The sequence below is a fragment of the Trachurus trachurus genome, assembly GCF_905171665.1.
Source record: "Trachurus trachurus genome assembly, chromosome: 10".
Classification (NCBI taxonomy): Eukaryota; Metazoa; Chordata; class Actinopteri; order Carangiformes; family Carangidae; genus Trachurus; species Trachurus trachurus.
The window spans coordinates 8,520,267-8,543,253 of record NC_139894.1 but is presented as its reverse complement, the minus strand read 5'-3'; the positions used below and the strand labels follow the sequence as shown (position 1 = coordinate 8,543,253).

Sequence of the window (22,987 nt, the reverse complement as noted above, 5' to 3'; positions counted from 1 at the left end):
TTGTTAATCTGAACGCACATGTATAAAGGGCAGAGTCAAGGCAGCAGATAAATCACAAAACATCAACGCGTCCGTGAGCGCAGCGCACCTCATTTTCTCCTGTGAAGAAGAAGAGAAAAAAGAATGAATGTTTAGGTTTATTTAGAAGAAGTCTGATTATGACTGCTGCTCTGGATCAGATTATTTGCTCATAATTCGGGTTATTTTCAAACAGTGGCCAAACAACAGATCAATTAATTATTATAGACTATATTTTCCATTTTTGCTAAGCGGTTTGTTCTGAATTAAATAAAAGCCTGTCCCATACAGCCGCGTGTGTTACGCCGTGTTTTGTTGATGCTATCATCTTTGCCTTGCGCAGATGATCCTTCATAATTAAAAATAAAAAGTCCAGGCCGGCTGCATGGCTGACGGTGTCACCACTCTCATTATCACTGGCTGTTTGTGTTGTCTGTCAAAAAATGGATGAATGAAACGACTTTGTATCGGCCGCGTCTTCTATCGAGGGAAAGTTATTTATCCTATGTTTTATCGCCCAGCCCCAAAGTGACACAGACCCGTTCATTCACAAGAAATCATCCAGCTGCACTCTCAAACAAGGTGCGGACTGCGGAGTGAGAAATCTGCGGCACTACTGCACAGTACTGTAGTTGGCTCATTTTAAAAACACATTTTGGAGATGACGAGACAGATGACCGAAAAAAGAGAGTGAGACGTGGGCTATAGTCTACTGTAGCTGCCGTCGTTACATTTTGTCATTGAAAAACGAGGCTACTATATTATTTACTGTCTGCAGCTAGTTCTCCTTTCATCCTCTTGTATTCTGTATCATGAACAGCGCCACTCCTAATCGCGGCTATCAGGCTGTCAGCATTGTCCCCAAAACGTCTGAGCAGTATTTAGTACGGTGCTGCCACCTAGAGGAAAACAGTTGTGGTGAAAAGTCACGCGATCACGCGATCCTGCAGTGCAGGAAAAACCCCGCAATTTTGAACCAGTAACATCTGTATATTTAATGATGAAACTGTATAGATAGTTTTCAAATTATTGTGGACAAATTTCAAGCATTTGTTGTACATTGACTTTTTTTTAATGACGGTGTTTCTTAGAGGCAAACATGTTGTTTCTTTTCTATTTCAACAAACTCATTTGTCATCAACAACACAAACTTAGGTGTGACTTTTGTTTCTAGTGTGATTTTATACAGACATGTTTCATGCTCTCTGCAGTTACAATAAGATTTTATGTTTTGAATGTACTGAAAAACTAATTCACGCCTCTTTCCATTTGCTATAATTTAAATTTAGTAACATAAATCGTAGTTACCCATCAGTGAAACCTGTGAATACATTTCATCTGAAGTTGTTGTGTCCATACAAAAATCTTGACCCTCTTTCCTCCCTGAGGTAACTTTTAACTATCTTGTTAATGTTTACAATTTATATTCCCTAATTTTCCGAACCGTTATTCTTCGTGATCAAGTTTTGCTGTAGTTTTCTGTTGGGTTAAGTTTAATTTTTGCATTTTTGACACGTTTTGGAAGTAGCCCAGGGGTTGGTCCGTTATGAGGCTGAAGAAATCTGGACTTGTTTATTTATATTGTCAGCGAGGTGGCTCTAAGTAATATTTTTTATATTAAATCACTTTGTGTAATGTTAATAAAATTAACCCTGACTGCAGTTCCTCTCAGCTCATTGTTCTGGTTTGATGCGGTGTAACTTTATTGCTCTGCTTTGGTTTCAAGACTCTTGTAAATGCCTTTTTCCAGCTGCAGCTGTTTTCACTGACAAAGAGGGAGCAGGTATATTTTCTCGGGAGTTGGCGGAGGCTGAAGCAGAACTAAGAGAGGAAATATTGAACTCCAAATAAATTGTGACATTTCACCGGTCTGCTGGAGGCAGGAGGTAATTGTTCAGTACCATGTTTACCATTCCAATTTAATAGATTAATATGGTGACGATGCTGTTTTTGTTTGTTTTCTTCTCCTTTTTTTGCTTATTCTGCTGTAACTAATGAAAGGAAATCTATTAATTCACATTTAAACCTCTCTATATAGCAGTGCATTCATTATCAGAAGTTGAGATTTCTTTAACAATGTTTTCTCTCTATTTGTCCATATCTATCTTTTATAGTCACTCCCCCCATTATGCAGATATGTCTTTACTTTATTTATGTCAGAGGGGAAATTGAGATTTACTTAAATAAAAAATGCGGTATAGAGTCCTGCAGCGTTTACATTACAGAATATTTAACTGTACTGTTGAGTCACACAGTGAACACACACGCAAATGAGTTCTCCTACTTCTTCTCTGGAAGATATGTGAGCTTTAATAAAAGTTAAACACCATATGGCTTGAAAATGGCTGATTCGGAAGTGCTCATTACACATTTCTGCCCTCTGGACAAAAACATGCAGTATAGACAGATGGCATATCTTAGTTTTTATGTGAATCCAGATCACTGTAAAGTCTAAGACATGCAGATGAAGATAATTGTGCAGTGGATCCACTGGAGCAGCAGGTGAAGCTCGAGGCACAGACCATTAGTGTTAGAAAAGTGGGCAACGGGATGTGAGGTCACTGGTTCAAATACCAGAAACTATAAAAATGTGTAGGAGGCAGAAGCAGAGAGTTAAAGACGTTATTATTATTATTATTATTATCATTATTATCATTATACTCTATATGATGCAGCCCGACACCTTAAGCTTTCTGAGAAACCAGATTCATTTGTAACACAGGCGGTGGCAGGAGCTTTGATGTTTGATATGACATGATGCACCATCAGGATCTTTGTCGTATTAAAGCTCCTGGCAGCAGCGCGGCAGGCGGATCTGTGGCACACACGGGAGGAAAAGATCTGCAGGGATTTTGGCTGTGGATGACAGGGAAATACTGCCACCTCCAAATCTGTGTGTCTGATTGAGTGTGTGTCTGTGACTTTAGGTACAAGGCCTGTTTGTCAAGATATTAGCATCATTCTTAATGAGGAAATTCATATGTAAATATCTGAGAGTAGCAAAGAGGGTTTGTTTTTGTTCTCATTTTGTTTTTTAGTCACCAAAAGGCTTCAACCCACACAACATTAGTTTAGAGCTGAAACTAATAACGCTGACAAAACTGCCCCAAAAATGTGACATACAACTATTCTTTAGGTTCAAACCATTCAAATATCTATTTCTAAGTCCATATATAAGATAGATAACTATTTCTACCGGTGCTCTGGCTACTGTTTTCTGTCCAAAACCAAAAATATTTCCAAACAGCTTCTTAAATGAAAATATCAATAGATTAAATAATCTTAAAAAAATAAAAACAAGTTGAAGAGTGAAATAACAATCCCAATTTTGGAGAGTCCTGACAAATGTAAGTGCTACAATCAAAACCTCAAAATGTAAAATGCCATATTTTCTATGTCAAAATTATTTATTTATTGTAGTTATCACATACTGTCAGCTATGATAACTACAAGATGATTAGCTGAGAAAACATTTTGCCATTAGCAGCCATCCTGCCCACAGGACTATGTTATTATACTGTGATACAAGCATTGTGCAAATAACGTACATAAGATCGGCTACTTTAAAGACTCAATTAGTAAATTACCTTTGGAGAGCAGTTACTTGATGAACACAGGTTTGTTTTCACCTGCAGCTACTTTGACTGGATCAAATTCAACGTGATATTTAGAGACTTGTCGACATCCAGAAGGGTCACAGGTCTGATCTCTGCTCCGACACACTCAGGATGTTTGAGTTGCCTGAAGCTGGACACTGAGCTTCTACCTGCTGACAAATCTGTCTGGATGCAAGTGTCAGCTAAATGCCTCAAATGTAAATTAAAGTGTCAGCTAAACGCCTAAAAATGTTAATATAAACACGACTCTCCTCTCAGGCAGGGTGAGGTAAACCACGCATTGCTTTACAAACAACAGTGCAAGCGATGAGCAAACACTGGCTTTGAAAAGCAGCATTCAAAAATTGTGTAAATCATGACCAACAATCTTATTGTTGTAAATAACAACAATGCTTTGTTCCTTTTGTGCATTGGTTTTTGAAGCTCACTATAAGACAATACTGATTTCAGAAATATAGTGCGTCACAGTGCCGAGAAACAAGAGGAACCAGCGAGTGAGTAGGAGGCCAAGATCAATGTGCAACATTATTTATGAGTAAGTTTGAATCCCACGACGTCTCATTTACTGGAGATCTATTCCTGACAAACTGGATGATGCAGTTTTAAACTGTGAACACTTTTCACATCTCCAAAACAAACTATAACTCAAATGTTACATATGTAAAATATTTGAAGTCTTTATGTTGTGATCAAAAACCTGTTACCCTGCAGTTCAAAATTAATAAATCGCTCTCTGGGCGCTTGTTTTATTATTAAAAGTGGATATCATTAGATTGCTGATTAGAATCAAGACGGAGGTGGTAATTAATCTAAATATACAGAGGTGTGAAAAGTTAAATGCTCCAGTACTTGATTGTAGGAAGCCTGATAGCTCCGCAGTGTAATCAGTGAGAGGGACACAGAGTGTTACAGTATCAAGCTGAGATATTTGAATATTTATGTTAAGTGATTGGGAACAATCCCCCTACAATATAACTGGGTCAACCCGTGCGCTCCTATTACTAAAAAATCTGACTGGATGATATTTTACTCTGACTGTAGTAATGAACTGATTTTAAATACAGCAACACTGTCCACATCAACCTAATAAGCCATTTCTTTTTGGCCACTTGGGGGGCAACGGAAACAAGCTGTCAACACCTATTAATGCATCCAGTGGTTACAGAGGGTCATTATCGTTCACTTTGAGTCGTGTCTTTGCCCAGATGACAAATGTTGAACCACTGTTCATTGGTTTTTAGCTTTGTTTTTGGTCATTAATAATAACTCCTGAGGTAGCTCCTCAGGTTTTAAGAGTTGCGGGCTGTGAGGAGCAGCAGATTCAGGAGGTAATTCTCTGTAGATTCCAAAATATGAGCAGCGGGCTTCATGTTGTTGATTATAGCTGGTTTAAATATTATTCAATCTGACATGGCTGTGTGAACGCTCCTGAATGATTTTAATTCTATTGAGAGTTTAAAGAAAACACTTCATTTTTATTCCAGCATCAAAGCCAGCCAAAGCAGAGCGTGATCAAAACATGAAAAATATATAAGCAAACTAGAGTTTGAAACTAGTTAAAATGCAGTGGCTCTATAAACACACTGAGGTACTTTAATCTTTGACTGGTTCTAACACTGACAACTGTGTATGATAGTTTGTTTTTGTAGGACAGATTTTGTATTTTGTTGGCACGCAATCGACATTAATGTACTGTATATGTACATGATGCACCACACCATTATATCAGAGTATCTGTGAAAAGACGCAAACTTTAAGGAAACACATACAGAGCAGTTAAACATAATAAAACCCTTGTTCCATTGCATTATAGTGAACTGCACAAAGAACTGATGCTGAAGGTGTGTGTGGTTTACCTGAAGGAGTGGGACAGCTTGGCTGGTCAGCTTTGTTGGGGCTCATTGCAGAGGAGGATGAAGTGGTCGGGGGCTTCTCGAACAGTTTGTCCTCCATGTTGGCCCGCTTCACATAAACACAGGACTTCCCCAGGAGCACGATACTGTTCAACACTTTGAGTGTGACCAGCCTACAGAGGGAGAAGGCTGCAGTCAGTGGGTTGCATTTCTGACTAGAACAATCAACAACTCTCTCTCCCCTTCTTAAAAAACTACGAGTGTTGCAGCAGTCTATAGTTAAAGAGGAACAATGCAGGATTGTTACCTTAACTATGCTACATTTTTACCTTAATTAAACAACTTTGGAGTTATTGTGATGGTTTAATAAATGACATGTAACTTGTTAGAGGGAGAATGGAGGCTCTCTGTCTTCCACCTAGCGTCTCTTGGCTGAGAAACAACTTTGCAAGATCAGAACCTCCGACCCGGTGTCCCAGCTCTCGTCTCGGCGGCAGCGAGACACAAACGCGCCCCACAACCCGTAATCTCTTGTTTATGACAAATAATACTATGCAAATACATGTCATAACATCGTATATGATATATAACATTATGTACTGCTTGCTTTCTCGCCAGCTTTGTTGTAAGTAAATGCACATGGCCGAGAGGAGGGTTAGCAAAACAGCGACTGGACTAGTTCCCTTTTACAACTGTGTTGAGTATTTGTGGCTCTATTCAGTGCCAAGCCGCAAATATTGGTACATTTGGATGAAAATATATACTTGAATAAAATAACAAGGATTATCATTATCACTTATTCATAGGTGCAGAGCTTTTATTCAGTGCTGAGATGCAGCAGAGTTATTACAGTGTTGTCTCGAGCTGGGCCACAGCTTTAATGAATCTCCTCTACCATCTGGTTTCAGTCGCCTCTGCTCACATCGCACCACTGACACCAGGATGTTGATGTGCACCATCCTTCTGTGTTTCTGGGCTTCGCTATGAGGCTCAAACTCTGACGCTGTGATGAGAGAAAGACGGACACATTTGGGTCTGTGGAGCACCGCTTGCTCGCTGTGACAGGGCGCTTTGGACCGAGATGCGTGTCAGCGCGGCTGAATCTTTGCCAAGCCGCAGCAACGTTCTGGTCAAGCTATTTTTAAATCAGGGGGTGGGGAAGGCCAGAGATGGCACTAGAGATGACAACATTGTATTCTTCACCCTGAGGGAAACTCTTTAATGGTACGAGCCCGATGGGATCCGGCAAATGAGAGTGAGCGAGGCTATCAGCAGCTCAGCGCAGGGAGAATGTGAGGCCACAGTGTTAATGCTTATGTAACTGTGTGCGTCTCTGAATCTGGATGTGTGTTTATGACAGCACTTGCATGTGTTGGTGTGCATTCAAGAGACTCTGCAAGCATGTCTGCAAAGACTGTAGTGTCTATGTTTGTCTGAAAGCCTCTGTGCATATTTGACAAAAACATTTTCATTTTTAAATATTCATTTATTTATGACTGAATGAATTAAATGTCAAGATTGAAACATATGGAAATATAGAGTTTGGCCTGCATTTCAGCCTGCAGTATAATAGGGAAGGGAGTTAATAACTGCACCATATGAAATGTGCACGAGCCACGTTAGACAACCAAATTCAGTTTTAGCCTTTAAATCTCCTCTTGAGCTTATTTTATGCAGTCTGATTAAAATATATGGAGCAAATGTGAGATGAAAAAATGTCATGTTCAGTACAACAACGACAGTAATATGAAGCTTAAAAGGTCGTTCAGTTATGGATGTTGGGCGGGGCAATCTACAAATATATCCTAATCTAACATTAGTAATACAAAACTAGAGACTTACCCGAGATAAAAGAGGAACACACAAGTGTATGACAGTGCTCCCTGCACCTTCACCGAACTCATCACCACTCGGATAAGCTGATAAAACATTACAAAGCAGAACATATTGAAATTCTGACTTAGAGAAATCTAATTTGAATGATAGCAAGAACCATGAAGCAGCTATTTTCAGATAGAAGAATTAAAGTTTTAAGGTTGGAGGAAGTTCTGGCAAATGTTTGTGTGCCAGTGACTAACTCCTCTGGTATTTAGCTTCTGAACAGCAACAGACTGCAGTCTCTCTTACCAGGACAGCCAAAGGCAGAGGGATGAAGCCCATCCTCCTGGCCACTGAGTCACTGTAGTCAGTACAAGCCTACACGGTGACAGATGAACACAGATTACAGCACTCAACAAAACTGCATTGATTAGCTGCGTAGGCTCAGAGCTGTTTATGCAAGTATAATAACGGTGGTGTGAAAAATAGACCCGTGCTTACATTTTTCTGTCGACTGCTGACGAGGTCGAAGGCCAGACTGGCTCTGTATTCACTGTACACCTGCAGGGGAAGGAAAGAAATATAATTAGAGACTGGGAGAAGCAAAAAAAAAAAAAAAAAGGCCACACAGTACTTTACATGTACTTTATGTGACAAGCTGTTAATGGATGAGACTGTTTTAGACATAATGAACATCAGCTTTAGTCCTTACATCTGCAGTGATGTCGTTGAACTTTGTGATGAAAGCGTGTTTAATTATGTCAACAGCAACTTCAGAGGTGACGACCATGAAGACATCAGGGAACAACACCCACAGATGGTCTGAAGAAGGAGAGACACTGAGATGAAACAAGGCTGAGTTTCTCCTGGGAGAGTGAGTCGCCCCTCGATACTGCTCACACTCTGCCCAGAAGATGCAAGAGACCCCAGATACAACCAGTCTGTCAGGTCATGGCAGGTAAATAATAAATAATAACACTTAAATACTCCTCTAGCACCATCTTTGAAACGGTTATTTAAGTGTTGTATTCACTCCTGCATACTGAGATTTTTCCAAGACAGTATTCAGTCTGATGGCACTTCATTTACAGTCTTCATGTTTGGTTAATTATCAAGTTCAGACATGAAATATTCCATGCAAAATGTATGCATTTATGTCACCTGGGGAAGTGGAAAAAGCTGAAAAATGACAGACATATTACCTCTTTGTGAAGTTACAGTTACAACACACAAAATGCTGCTAATTTAGACATACAGATCAAAAAGCATCACCGCATTTCTGAGATGACCTTGAATCCAGTACCTGACTGTCCTACACTTTGTATTCTTAATTTGTATCCAAAGGAGTGTATGCTTACCAGCAAAGAGAAGAAAATGACTGACTTATGTTTATTACAAGCTGGGTGCTTGATTTCTCTTTGCTGGAAAGACGTCAACTATCAGCATGCCTTGTCCTTGAAACGTCAAAATACACAGTGAAAAAGAAATGGACTAAATTCAAAGAGATCTAGAGACTCTGGTAACTTGAAGGTGATTTGTCCCTAACTGTTGATACCTAACCATGTGATGCTAAGCTGTGTATGATTACGTAATGTCGTTACCAAGTTTTGCGTTTTGTTTTTAATTCTGTCTTTTCTTTAACTATTTATTTTTCCTTAGGGGTGGGGGAGTGGATTGTTTTATACTTTGACTGTTACATACTTTGTTAAATGTATTAAAATGTAATTTTGTAAACTGTTAAAACTCAATAAATACATATCTATATAAAAAAAAAACATGGTGTTCAGTTTTTATCCACCAAACAAATGCTCCAAACAGGTGAATGTTGAAAAACCACAACAATGAACTGAGAGCTGTTAAAATGTTTGATGAGCTCTCTCTCACGTCATCACCGTCACCTGCTGCCATGAGGCAAGTCCTGTGACCCACTGTCATTACCAACATATTAACAAGTGCAGCTCTGATTGATATTTATGTAACATGTATCAGATGACAAAGTGTAAAGTGTGGCAATGTGAGAAGGTCTAGTCAGATAATTATCACCTGAATCTGCAGTTCTCTTGGGATTTACACTTTACTGAGCTTTACAGTGAGTTCCAGTATTGGTTCACTCTCTCTCTCTCTGCTCTCATTGTGTTATTTTCAGCCACAGCAGACAGACAGACGGCTGTTTGCTCTAAAAACCCACTGTGTGCTTCCTACTCACACCATCAAGCAACAGACAGACACAGTTAGCAACAAGCAGGTGAACAGAGGAGAAAGCTTAGAGCCAGATATTTCCCTCAGGAGTTGGTGCAGAACAAAACCAAAGGTAAATGGAGGGTGAATATTAGACCTACATTCATGATGTGGCCACAAAGAGAAGTCCATATGAACAATAATGTGAGTGTAATAATACAGCATAATAATATATGCTGCTGTATTATATGACTTTCTATCTCCACTATCCTGTCTAAACAAAGGCAAAGTGCAATGTTAATATGGAAAAGAAAACACTGAGATTAAAATAAATATTTTACAAAATGCTGCCATAATTATATGACAGCTTTGGCTTTTATTTAATCCATTTTTTTTTACTATCAGGATGTGTTCACTAGGTAATTAGCTGAGAGCAGGTGATTTGTTTCTGCTGTATAAGTGCAGGCACCATGAATGCAGCATGGAAGATAAGTTAATTACTGAGGTCTTGTGATTTGTATACCTCTTTAGCAACAGACAGTCGTAGCTCTGTTAGCATTAGTCTAAGTATTGACTTTAATTTGTTTCATGTTTTATAAGAGTTCATATTTTTCATTCATCATCATTATGATATGATATTTGGGGGGGTACGGGTGTGTTGTGTGTTATGATTTCAGCTAACAGGCGTAGTCTGTCATCTCCTGTGTTTCTGGCTTTGAGACTGTCAGGAGGAGCTGACTGGTTTTAAGAAAGCTGTCACATTGAAACACACTCATCCCTCTCATCCCTCACTCTGCTCAGGCTCATTCACTCAGGTTTGCCAGAGGTTAAAACTCTCCAAGGTGTTGCAGTGAGATGGTTGAAATAGCAGGAAAGGAGCTGCTGAGCATGGATTTTTTTTTTTTTTTTACCCATGACAAGCACTGACCCTTGTGTCAGGATTTAAAACTGAGGTGAACACACCTGGGGCAGCCTGAAATCTGCAGTAGGAAACAAATAATTACCTGGGTTCCAGGAGAACTGCTCCATATTCCTGAGACAGACGATGAGCAGGAGAACGTAGCTGGTGAATCGCTCCTTGATATCTGCAGGATAAAATAATCTAATTTAATTACAGTCTCTCAACTTTGGAACAACCTCGCTACGTTTATAAATTTGATTATTAAGGACTACATCTTTATTCCAGACACGGCTGCACCTGAACTGCATTTACTCACACTGCTCCTCCCAATCAGGCTTTCTGCAGGTTACCAGGCTGTGATAACTTTAAATAACTTTTTAATGCCACTGGATGACATCTAATAACTGTTTACACTTAGACTGTCCAGTATGAAAGTATGATGAAAAACCAAAAGGGAAATCATGGCTCAGAATGATTTATTATTAACAATAACTACTAATGATATAATTACTGAAAATGACATGATCTGGACTCAGATAAGTGTCAGAAAGTTGATAGAAAATGGCTAAATTAATCACTTGAAAATGTGAAGTTTATGTTTATTTAACCTTTTTGCTAAAATCAGCTGACGAAAGACTTTTTAATTTTTCTTTAGGGCCTTTCAGATGGTCTTTCAGACGGTTATTCATGAACCCTCTTGTCGCTCTTTCCTGTAATAACTGTTCTGTTTTTAAATTTAAATTTTTTTTTGTTTATATTCTTTTAATTCCTATTTTAATGTATTCATGTTGCTGCTGTTCTTTCTTTTTTGTTTGTTTATGCATCGTGTAAGAGTACTTTGAACTACACTTGTGTATATGAAATGTGCTTGGTTTGCTAATGCTGTGAACTGAATGTGTTTTAAAACGAGTGGCTCTAAAAGGTCTGAAAGAACATTTTGATTTTCAGATCTGTCAGTTTCTTTGTGCAGCACTTTGCTTAAAAATGCAAGGAAATAACTCAGACGTTAAAAGCACTTAATATTTGTCAGTATAGCAGGCTATAAAGATCCATCTCGGGTAACATAAAGACACAGCTGTGAATATTCAGCCTGCCATTATGTGCATTGATAATACCACTCTGGTAAGGACTCAGCTCCACAAACAGGCAATGATAAAAGCTGTGAGCGAACACTGAGAGAGAAATGGCAGCTGATTAAGCCTTGTTGTCTTCTGCTGTCATTAAAATACAATTAGAGTGACTGAAATGAAAACATTCTGCCTCAGGGGTTATAAGAGGAGACACACTATTTATTTATTTATTCCTATAGCAAAGTCGGTACTCTTCTTTCAAAGCCAAGTGGATGGATTCATATAAGGTTTCTTTCTATTTAAGGATGAAGCATTAAGCCTTTTATAGTTCCCTCTTCTCAGTTTCTGTGCTAAACATTTGATCCAGAATTAAGAACTGTCTGTTGCGCATCTCTACTCCATCCATCATTTAAGGACAAAAAAACAACAACAACAAAAAGTCAAATTGTTTTGACTATCTTACCACTGTTGGACATTTGGAATAAGTTGTTCTTCTCAAATTTCTTGAACACGCTTCCTTTAATCTCCACAAACTGTTTGAGAGCAGAGACACAAAGAAAGAAATGCACTTAGCAGGATTTATAGTACTGACAATAGAAACTATAGTGCAGCAGCTACATTTCATCACCAGCCTGACAGGTTTCATCTCTCTGGGACTGAAGTGCATACAAATAACTCAAGCATAATTTACTTTGTGGGCAAGTCACATGCATACATTTTGCTTGTACCAGAGAGTAGCTTGTTGTGTACCATGATGTGTTAGGTTGCATAGATATATCCATATCTGTCTGCACGTGTACTCACATTGTTGGACATCATGATGGTGAGCAGGGACTTGTTGTGGGAATTGAAGGCAACGTTGAGGGTGGAGGCTTGGACCATAATGAGGATGGCATGGAGGACTGAGAGACGGCCACTCAGGAAAGCAACTAATCTATAGAACACCTTAAAACTGAACCCCAATCAATAAAACCTGTTATAAGCGATGCAACTTATAAAACAGACAACATCCTGACCAAAACCACAAGTTGGATGCCTCAAGTTAAACATGCCTTTATGCAGTTCCTAGAAAGCGATCAGACTGAAATTATTGAGTTAATTTGATCAGCAATACTTGTGGAAACTGACATGCCTCTTATCAATAAACAGGACCACTATTGATTGTGTATTTTATTTCATTTTCATTTCTACTTGTTTTGGTTTGTTAGTTTTTCTTTCTTTCCCTGAATGTGTATGCCGTTGGGGGTGGGGGGGGGGGGGGGGGTGTTCACAATGTTATTGTCCCTGTGACTGTATATTTTCTGTGTCAAAAACAATTAAAATATTATTTTAAAAAGCCTTCATCTGTACAAAATGAAAGCTGAAAAATTGACCTCATTTTCCAAAAACCTCCAAATCGCATCACTTGAAATTCAGATCACCAAAATAAGTTGCCACTGATTTGAACCAGAAGGATACAGACATAAAAGACGGCCATGAAGAAGTGAGGAATGACTCCTATACTGTCTCTTTTCCGTTCTTTGGGTTCTGTGGCCGTCCAGTACAGAGCATCCAGGATGTCTTGGCCAAAGGAGGAGAAGAGCCGGTCGGCCACCTGAGGAAGCACAGATGAGTTCATAGTAAGTTAGTAAAACCATGTAGATTGGTTCATTCTCTCTTTTATCTCACCTACAGTACATCCTCTCATTACGTTCTCTGATAGCTCTTATTCTTGTCATCACACTCACACCAGATAAAAACCATTAATTCATTTTCCCATCCCTTTGTTCTGTTTTGAGATGAGACCTATCACTGCAGCCTTGTCTAGCCTCTAAATGAACACTAAATTATCACTGTATTATTATGCACAGCTATTAAGTACAATTACACTGAAAATGCATCAGTGTGCTTCTGTGTAAATGTCACATATGAGTGTTAAAGCTGCGTGCGAGGTACCTCCAACATGTTGTAGATGATGTAGAGTTTGATGACAGACTGTCCTCTGATCAGGTGGTACATCATGGAGTAATCGACGTAATGCATCATGGAGAAGCACAGCACCAGGATCAGACCCTTCAGCACGTCACACACCTGTGCTGGCTGCAGCAGCCTCGACCCGCTGACGACGCAAAACCACACAAAAAAATGTCAAATGGTGGCGTCTATGCTGAGACTGAGAGACATTTAAAGGACATTTGAATGCAGACTTGCATGCTGACATACACAGTGCTATATATCCATAGATAACGTGCAAACAATTAAAGCCTGTCTTTATACTGTCTGAATGAACACTTACATGTGTTTACCCAAAATTATATAACATATTTTTTACCAAGCTTAAGTATGACAGTGTGTGCATGATCATGTACATATATTTACTACATCACTGACGGACACATTATTTCAACTTGGCACCATTAACACTTGAGTCCACTGTTTACTGCTTGTTATTAAGGCTTTGACTGATCTCTGATATTCATCCCATGCGAATAAAGAGTAGGTCAAAACATATTGGAATAAATAATTCATTTCTGTTCAAAATGAGATAACCAGCATAAAGGAAAAAGGAAACAAGTAGTGATAAGAAAAAAACACAATATGAAATATTAAAGTTAGTATCTCCTTTATTCTACCAGATGTATCTCCTTTAATATGTTTCTGTTTTGTTCATTGCTTCTGCTCCTATAAGATTATATCTGTGTTGTTGTTATCTACCCAGACAGCACAACAAAACGTCATCGCTGTTTCAGGGATTATCTCCGTAAAAAAAAAAAGAGAGAGAGAGGGCACAGCATTTTGGACAGAAATGTTTCATATAGCATTGAGTGATCAGTGGGATGATCATAAGTGGGAGGAAACAACACACAGGCTAAAGCTGTGACATACTGCAGGGACAGCAAAAACACGACTTTTAATGGGGGCAATAATGTGTTTCAAACATGTGCAGCTTTCATAATTAATGGCAGTGGCAGCTTGGGAGCATGTTAAGAGGAGGGCTGACAAATCCATAGGACCAGTTATTTACTATGACAGGGATAACTGGGAAGAGCCAGAGAGCTTAATGCCAACACATCCGGTTGCATATATTCCACATCAGCTGTGTGACTGGTCTATACGTCTACAACCACCACAGCACAGCAGTAAAAACAGGTTTCACATAGGTTTTATAGGTCCCCACTATAATTACACTACAGGTTTTCTATTGGCTGTTTACTTTTACACACACTGTAAATGCCACAGCTGAACTACAACTACATCACAATAAACTACATAGACAACTAGCTCCAAACTAAGATATTAATGCACAAGACTTGGCAGGACAACAGTGAACTAATCTAACAGCTGTCATTACCTTTGTTGTTTAATCTGGCATCAGATCAACACGGTTTCTCCTCCTCACTTTTAAAAACATGCAAAGGCAAAAATATCATGTGGGTGTGCTGAAGTTAAATGGCCCCGAGTTTAGAAAAATGTGTAAATTAGCTTAATCAAGTGTCACTCTTCTGAATGACTGTGCAGCTAAGCACAGAGCTGTGAAGAGAACCAGATGAGAGGAACATCTGCGCCTTTTTGTCCAAACGATAAAAAACAAAAAAACACAATGATTGCCTTCATAACCACATGAATGTGGCTGTGAATACACATTGGCACGCTGAACATACAGAACAATTCATTAAGGACCATGATTGTTTCCTCTCTCAAAACAATAAAGGATATGATACAGATAAAAAAAAATAGACGGAAAATCCCATATGAGGAAAATGCTCCTATGATATTTAAAATTTCTTATAATTTGTTTCCCTTATTATGGCTCCATCCAGTGGTCACATCTGAAGACATTCATGTACATGAGCAGCTGCTTCTACATGACAACAAAAGCTTCTACTAAAGTTAATTTAGTTTCCTCCACGTGATGATTTCTGTTCAACGCTGAATGTACAATCCATAATAAACAAATAAATAATGCCAAGTTAAAGATAAGTCAAAGACAACAGAGAAGTGAGATGGAGGAGAGCATGAAACAGAAAAAATTATATGGGAAAAAAAAAAATCATCTTGAGGGCATCAACTAATGATTATTGTCATTATTAAGGTATAGTTGTTTAAAAATGTGTCTATCAACCCCTGGTCAGGCCTGACAAACAGTCAAAACACCCAAAAAACAAACATCATATTCACAGTGATATGAAACAATAAACTTGAGTTGGAAGACAAATTTGGAGACATGTGATCAGGAAAGTTGCTGCAGATTGTTTTCTCTTCACCGAACAAACAAACAACGTACTCATTGCTGCGGTTCCAATCAACCATATCTCACTTTCTTTCACATCATCAACGTGTGTATTGATAAACATGAGCTTTGGTATTCAGGTGGTTGAGGCGCTATCACACACATAATAATAAGCCTCCTTCACACAGCAGCTAATTCTGAGCACACATCGGCTCTGTGGATGCAAAGCTGCTGCTGCTGCTGCTGCTGCTGCTGCACAAAGCACTTTCTCACAATCTCTGTTCTGTGAGCATTATCTCCGTAACACACATGAACATTATGTTTGAGTGCAGTCGGCTCTGTGCTGCATTACAAGTAGCCACCACTATGTGCTTTTCATACTGTATTAGCCCCGATACACAGGATTAAAAGTCAGGTCCAGAAACAGAGGAGAAAGCTTCATTTCAGATATAAAACCTTGTTAGAGAAGCGGGTGAATGCTTCTGTGGAGGAGCTGGGGATTTCACTTTTGCCTTCAACACCACTGCAGAGAGATGTTCTTAAACAAGGCAAATGAGCTCTAAACTGCTGCAATAAAACTGCTCAGATGGTGACCAGCAGCAGTGGATGTGAATTTCTTAGGCAGCCCTCCAGTTTCAGCATGTGCAGTCGTATCACTGACAAGCAACACAGTGATGAGAATGAGCATGAGCATGCACTCTCAGCAGCAAACCTTCCCTGGATGAGTTTCGAAAACAACAAACAAAAACAGGACTTTTGATGAACCAACATTGGCTGCTTTGCCTTGGAGAACGGGACATGATGTGCGGTGCCAAGCTGTATATTAACAGACACAATGGAGATGAGGAGAGGCCGGTGAATAAATGTGGAGGCTTGGTTGAGGACAGTGAGAAGAACATTTATGAAGCCCTGGCTGGCTGGAGGGAGCATACCTGCTTCTTCTGCAGTAGGGGCATGTGCGTGCCCTGCAAGAGGGGGGAGGAAGGCAAGGGGGGAGAATCAGACAGATTCAGAGACGGGTGAGGTGAGGTGAGGAGGAGGAGAGGCAGTGGCCATCAGATGGGTTTCAGTACAGAGGCTTTGTAGCTGTACTGCACTGCTTTTTAAATTCAATATTTAGTTTAGTTTAGTTGCACATTATACAACCTACATAAAAACAATGAAAATAATGAAATTAAATATTGTGTAGGAGAGGTGGAAGCCAAAAAAGGCTTATGAAAATACTTCCCCTATGTAAAAACAACAGTGGTTGTCTTCAAAAATAATTAGCAATTTACATACAAAATGAAAGATAAAGATTGACAGATCCAGAAATGCTGCCTACAAATCTTTGCTAAATAATGATTTTAGTGATGTAGGTAGTATTTTATTACTTACTTTAAAAAAAAAGTTTGTTTGATTTTTTGGTCAGTGTCTATTGATAGCTTTCAGTCACGTGACAAAGAAATCAAAATACCAACCCATATCCTCATTCCTTTGCCACTTTTGTAGGTCAAAGTTGAGCCACCCTGGACTCTGCTTAAGGTCAACAAAGTCAGATTCTTCACTTAAATCTGGAAATGCTGGTGTGGCCACAAGTTAACTATTGTCTTCTTGTCCAAACACAGACGCAGCAGCCGCATCTGACAGCAATTTAACAGACCCCTGGGAATCTGCATTTGGAGTATGATTGCAATTCAAAGTTTTGTAAGCATTGTGTCAGAATGTTTCTAATGGAGTAAAGCTTTTTTTTTTGTTTTGTTCCCAAACAAAGATGATAAAACAATGAGCAATTCAGTTGCTATAATTGTGCACCAAGCACATCTGCAGGTTTGTACAGATGTGTATTCATAACTGCAGCTTGTTTGCAGCTATGTGGTTGAATCATACACAGGACAACGAATAGGCTTCTTTAAATCTGTATCTAAATCTGTGGACGTAATTTCATGGTCTTCTCTCTCCTGTGTGTGTGTGTGTGTGTGTGTGTGTGTGTGTGTGTGTTGAGGCTCTGACCTGAAGCCGCAGCATGGCAGAGTGAGGAGTCGGAGCAGGGCCAGCAGCACCCTGAGTGGCAGCAGGGTGAAGACGTACAAGAAGGCGTCCACACACAGGAAGAAGCCAAAGATCATCAGCTGGAAAGAGTCACACAGCGACAGCTCCAAGTCAAACAAGGTTTCTTTTTGTGTTTTGGTTTGTTTTTTTTGGGCAGTGTGAACATGCAGAGAGCAAAAACCTCCAAGTTAAACAACAGTCATGAGTTGCAAAATGACAGTTTTGCCTCTAGTGCCATTTACTCATCATCTTGAGGGTATTTCTCTGTGACAAGGACGAGGCATATAAATAAAACATGAAAATGAAGAAAAGGTGGAGAGTTGAAAAAGTAACTTGTCATGCAGCTTCTGTTTCCTCTCCAACCAACTAAGAGCTAAAAACTATCATCTAAAACTAAATCTAATTAGATAGCAGACATACTGTACCTTGATAGTCTGCCATAAAGGAGGGGGCATTGCCTTGCTTTGCTGTTTTACAGGAAACACATTTAAGTCATCTAATGTCTCCTAACTCATACGATATGAAGGGACTGAGGCGAGTGCTGGTGGAGGCTGGTGGGAGGGTTTTTCTCTCATTGGAGGGTTATTCTGTGTGACTTTTTCTTGGGGCCTTGTCAGATACGCATGAAGTTGGTCAAGTCTGCTTAACATAGTAAAGTCACTGAGGTCTTTCATGTTTACACACATTCCTCCCCTGCCCCCCGAGGAAAAACCAAACCAGTAGGAGCTGTGTTAGTCTGGGCTCGCTTGTTAGGACTTGTTTCTCCCAAGAGAAGGTCCACTCAGCTCTGAGGACAATGTACAAAGACCTAACACACATGGTATGTATGTCTACATGCACATACTGTAGCCTAATGACAAACTAATATGTATATCTGAATGAATTTTGTGCTTAAATAACTTGGGATAATCTTAGTTTACTTAAATGTAGTGTTTCCAGTTTCTCAGATATGGAGACTTTAAGTGTTGTACATAATTATATTAAGTTAAGTAATTATATTTAAGTGTACTGTAGTATAGTTTTTCCTCGTCACAATGTCTTGCTCTTGATGGGTCTTCTGTTATGCATTGACACTATAAAGTATAAATTCACTTGGTTTGACTCCTTCTGTGTAATATCTGACCAATTCCTAGAAAGAGCACACAGTTCAGATTGATCCACATCTTATGAAAACCAACAGTGCCACCTGCTGACTGAAAAGAGGAACAACAACAATTATACTTATACTGCTGTCAGTTTAATACTGAATGCTGTTTTACATAAATACTTTTTTTTGTATGTTTTTGTTCAAGTGTGTGCATAAAAATGTCTTGTGTGTGCAGTTGAGGTTGCAAATAATAATTGTTTCACAGCTGACTGAGCTTTCTGTTTTTCTATTTAAAATATAATCGCTTTTTTTTTTTTTTTTTTTTTTTTTACAGTTTTTCCTGTACATGTTTTAAAATTACATCCTAAGTCTTCATAATATACTTAATATACAAGCCTTTAAGTATTACAGTACAACGACAGTAAACAGGAACACTGAATAACTTTTGAATGTAGTTTTAGATTCACTTGTCAAATCTATGCTTATTGCTTACACACTGTTTTCTAGACATGGACGGTATGTTGCATATGTGGCATTGTGTTTCTGAATTAATCAATGTATCTGTTTGGTTCATTAAATGGAAAGAGCATGTATTTCTGCACTTCTGAAAGTTTTAACTGCAGGATGTTTCATGAATGAATAAACCAGTAATCAGGTCATTGATTCAGTGCTGGTGCAGACCATGCAGGGAGGCTCTAAAGCTCAGCGGACTGGTGGAGGCAGCTGAAGAGAGAGAGGGGTCAGCTGGGGTCAGGACTTTATACCCTACCTTCTCCAGTTCCTTGGGAATACGCATGCATGTGTAAACTCTCTCTCTGCGCTCCGTGTACTTTGCCTCATTGTGCTCCAGGAAGTATCCTCTGGTGAGCTCCGTGCAAATGAATCGCGCCAACGACGGATCTGGAACAACACGAGAGCAACGGTGTTAGCACAAGGGCCCATTGTCTGCAACAATTACAACGACAGCTATCATCACAATGACAGCGCCAACCTTTTGGAGAGTCACACCGCAAAATGAAAGAGGGGGAAACTTCCCTGAGTTATGAAAACTGAGGGGTTTAACCGCATTTTCACTGATTTAGCGTAACGTGAATACACCTTGTAAAAGCTGATAATGCTAAATCAAGTTCTTTTGAAATACAGTGAGTTTTTCCCCATTGTTAAAAAAAGACCCTTTGTAACTAGGAGAAGTTAAGTGACAAAAAAATATTGCTGAATTATTAAAGAGGACCTGAAATACAGATTTATTTTAAAAATACAGAAATTTGATTGTAGCTTTTCGGACATTTTATAAACAAACCAACTAAACCATTAATTGAGGACATATCCAGCAGATTAACCTGTAGTGAAAATACAATAACCATGATTTTCTGGACAAAAAAATAGAGGGAAAGGAAACATGAATCATGTTTGTAGCTGTAGTAGATGAATATGTTGAACTGTCTCAGCGTGAGTTTGCCCCAAGTGCCCCCATACTGTCTCTTCATTGTTTCCACTTGACTTGACCCATGAGAACCTGACAGATAAGTCATGCCTCATAAACTGGAGACAAAGATGAGCTCACTCTACATGAAACATCTCCTGACCTGGCAGTACAATGTTGGTTCAACTCGCAACAGTTTTGCTGTTAAAGTCTAAGTCATATACTGTAGAGCTGAAACACGCTGGGGTGTAACGGGGTCAAAGCAAAAAAAAAAAAAAAATCCCATAGGTTAAATTTAGCACACATAGGCATGTCTGGATTAGAAAGTCAGTTAGTCAACACTCTCATAAAACCTGTTTTCAGTTCAACCGCACTTTTTCGCTCTTGGGCAAATTTAAGTCTTATCTAACAAGTGTGTTTAATTGTACTTTAAAGTGTCCTCCAATGTAGCGTTTGCCTAACATGACATGTGACACTTGACTGGTCTTGATTAGATAAAAGTCACAATGTGGAGAGTCAAATAAAGATCATGGGAGTGTGAAGGTCACATAGATTATACCCATTATGACCCGTGCATATTTCAACTCTGTTTCTACTGTCTGCAAACCTGTTTATCATACTTTATTATACATTTTATTTGAATAGCTGTTACCACACAGAGTCCTTTGACTTGGACGTTTAGTTTGAGATTTCAGTGTACTGTAATCTGTGACCAATCAGGCTCTGTGACTGCACGCATGAGGCCAAAGGATCAACCACATATCGACAGCAGGTGAGAGCTCATTACAATGTGGCTGCAACAGAGCATTGTTTTCTTTATTGATTCTCAATTAATCATTTTGTCAACAGCCATTATAATATTCCACGGCTCAGGTCATCTGTTTTAAATCTCTACAGTATGTCAAATAACAGATTATAAAAAATTATTCAGATCAACTGATAAATTATCAAATAAATATTTCCAAATATCGTTTTTTTCTTCTTCTTCTTCTTCTTCTTCTTCTTCTTCTTCTTCTTCTTCTTCTTCTTCTTCTTCTTCTTCAAAACTATGAAAACTTTGGACCACGGCTGAATAATAAAGTGGCACAATTAACTTAATTAAATGCAAAAACCTAAAGGGTCAGCCAGAAATCGACAGGTGTGTCAATATCTGTGGGGTTTCGATGTGATTTATCTGTAAAATGTCATATAATTGGAATTGTTTATTAGAGATTAATTAAACCTTGTCAAATACAACAGAGGCATCAATCTAGAATAGATGATTTGTAGTTGAGCTACACCAAGGCCTCATGTACTAGAACAAGTAAACAAACAAAATAAAACTATTACAGTAGCGATAGGCTACTACGGCTGGGAACTAGTCCTCATGAAACAATACCACAAAGATACTCAAGTTATGAACTGACATAATTGCAATATTTAAACATTTTGCATGTTGTGATACATTACAATTATTACTTTTTTGCCAATTAGCCTATGTCCTGAAAGGCAAACTTTGTCAACATCTGTCCAATCTGTCCAAGTTCTCAGTCTGTTTATCTAATGTAAACTGTTCTTATTCTTTCAAAATGTGATTGTCAAGGAGACAGATTCACCAACACAGTCATAAAAAGTACTCTAGAACAAGAAACTTCTTTCTGGATTGACATTTTACATGATATTGATACTTGGCATCTGTGTATTTGTACAGTATTGCCACACAAAATATCACAACATGCTGTATTGATTTATGAACGTGGGGATGACTTCTTCCATCACATGCAAAGAAACCTCCTCTGAAAACTTCAAAAGTTCAATTTTCTCACTATAGCAATATAATTTAGGCTAATGCTCCTGCTCAGGTTGCAAACTTTAAAGTAATATCCTAAAAAGGTATGATTTATAGACACCTATAGTCAGGACTTGAAAGTGAAAGCTGTGTTGTAGTCAAGATCAAGACAAGACCAAGGCGGGGTGAGACCACGTCCAAGACCGAGACCAAACCAACGCAAGACCATTTTCAAGACCATTACAGTACCAGGACATAATAAATCATGTGGCTTGATATTTACATTATACCTCAGCTAATATGGGGGTTAATGAACAGAATACAACTCCCACTTCTGACATTGGAGTTAAAGAGATGATACACAAGCACATACTTTTGTAAAACTATTTCAATTATCTTAAAGTTGTGAATTACATTTCGTAAGTGAACGAGTGACAGACATTTGCTGATACTAAAGAAAGTAAAAAAATATGTCACTGCAGCTGTGGTCTTGAGAAAAAATACACTAGGTGACAGATGTTTAGCCTAGTTGGAGACTTTGGAGCTGCTAAGTAGCTACTGTAAGCAGCAAAACTTTAACCATTATACTAACTTACTCAAGCAGTAGTGTAAGTTAGTCTAATTTGGTGTAGTGGGTGCTAGTAACTGCTTTTCAGGTGGGTTCACTGTTCATACCTGTATCACACACAGAGACTATAGTTTTGTTGTAAGTTAGTGGGTATACTGAGTAGGCTATACGTATAACATAAGTTATACCTGAGTATCTATCTGTGCTGAAGTATGTAAACAAAGAAAGTCAGAGGTAAAACTCAGGGTTAGTTTAAAGGCTCTGCTGGTCTTTGGTATCAGTAACTTAGCTGTTTTGTTTTAACATTGAGGTTTGGAGACCAAGATACAGATCGTTAGTAGTTAATCAAGCTAACAACAACAACAACACTGACCGCAAACGAGCTGTGACAGCTCACCCACCACACTTGACAGTAAACTGTGAAGGTTTTCTGATTTACGCCTCT

At 38.8% G+C, this 22,987-nt stretch overlaps 1 protein-coding gene across 1 annotated transcript in view; it reads right to left on the bottom strand.

Annotated features, from left to right (window-relative positions):
• Window positions 1–22,987, bottom strand: part of tapt1a (transmembrane anterior posterior transformation 1a) — a 30,611-nt gene that overhangs the window by 7,263 nt on the left and 361 nt on the right. Inside the window, exons 2-13 of the mRNA XM_083980850.1 lie at window positions 19,553–19,683; window positions 17,658–17,776; window positions 13,391–13,553; window positions 12,914–13,049; window positions 12,260–12,357; window positions 11,919–11,988; window positions 10,489–10,569; window positions 8,019–8,128; window positions 7,808–7,867; window positions 7,616–7,684; window positions 7,331–7,407; window positions 5,492–5,661 (exon numbers count right to left, since the gene is read on the bottom strand). Coding sequence (XP_083836976.1) covers window positions 5,492–5,661; window positions 7,331–7,407; window positions 7,616–7,684; window positions 7,808–7,867; window positions 8,019–8,128; window positions 10,489–10,569; window positions 11,919–11,988; window positions 12,260–12,357; window positions 12,914–13,049; window positions 13,391–13,553; window positions 17,658–17,776; window positions 19,553–19,683 — 1,284 coding nt within the window. The remainder of the gene's footprint in view (window positions 1–5,491; window positions 5,662–7,330; window positions 7,408–7,615; window positions 7,685–7,807; window positions 7,868–8,018; window positions 8,129–10,488; window positions 10,570–11,918; window positions 11,989–12,259; window positions 12,358–12,913; window positions 13,050–13,390; window positions 13,554–17,657; window positions 17,777–19,552; window positions 19,684–22,987) is intronic.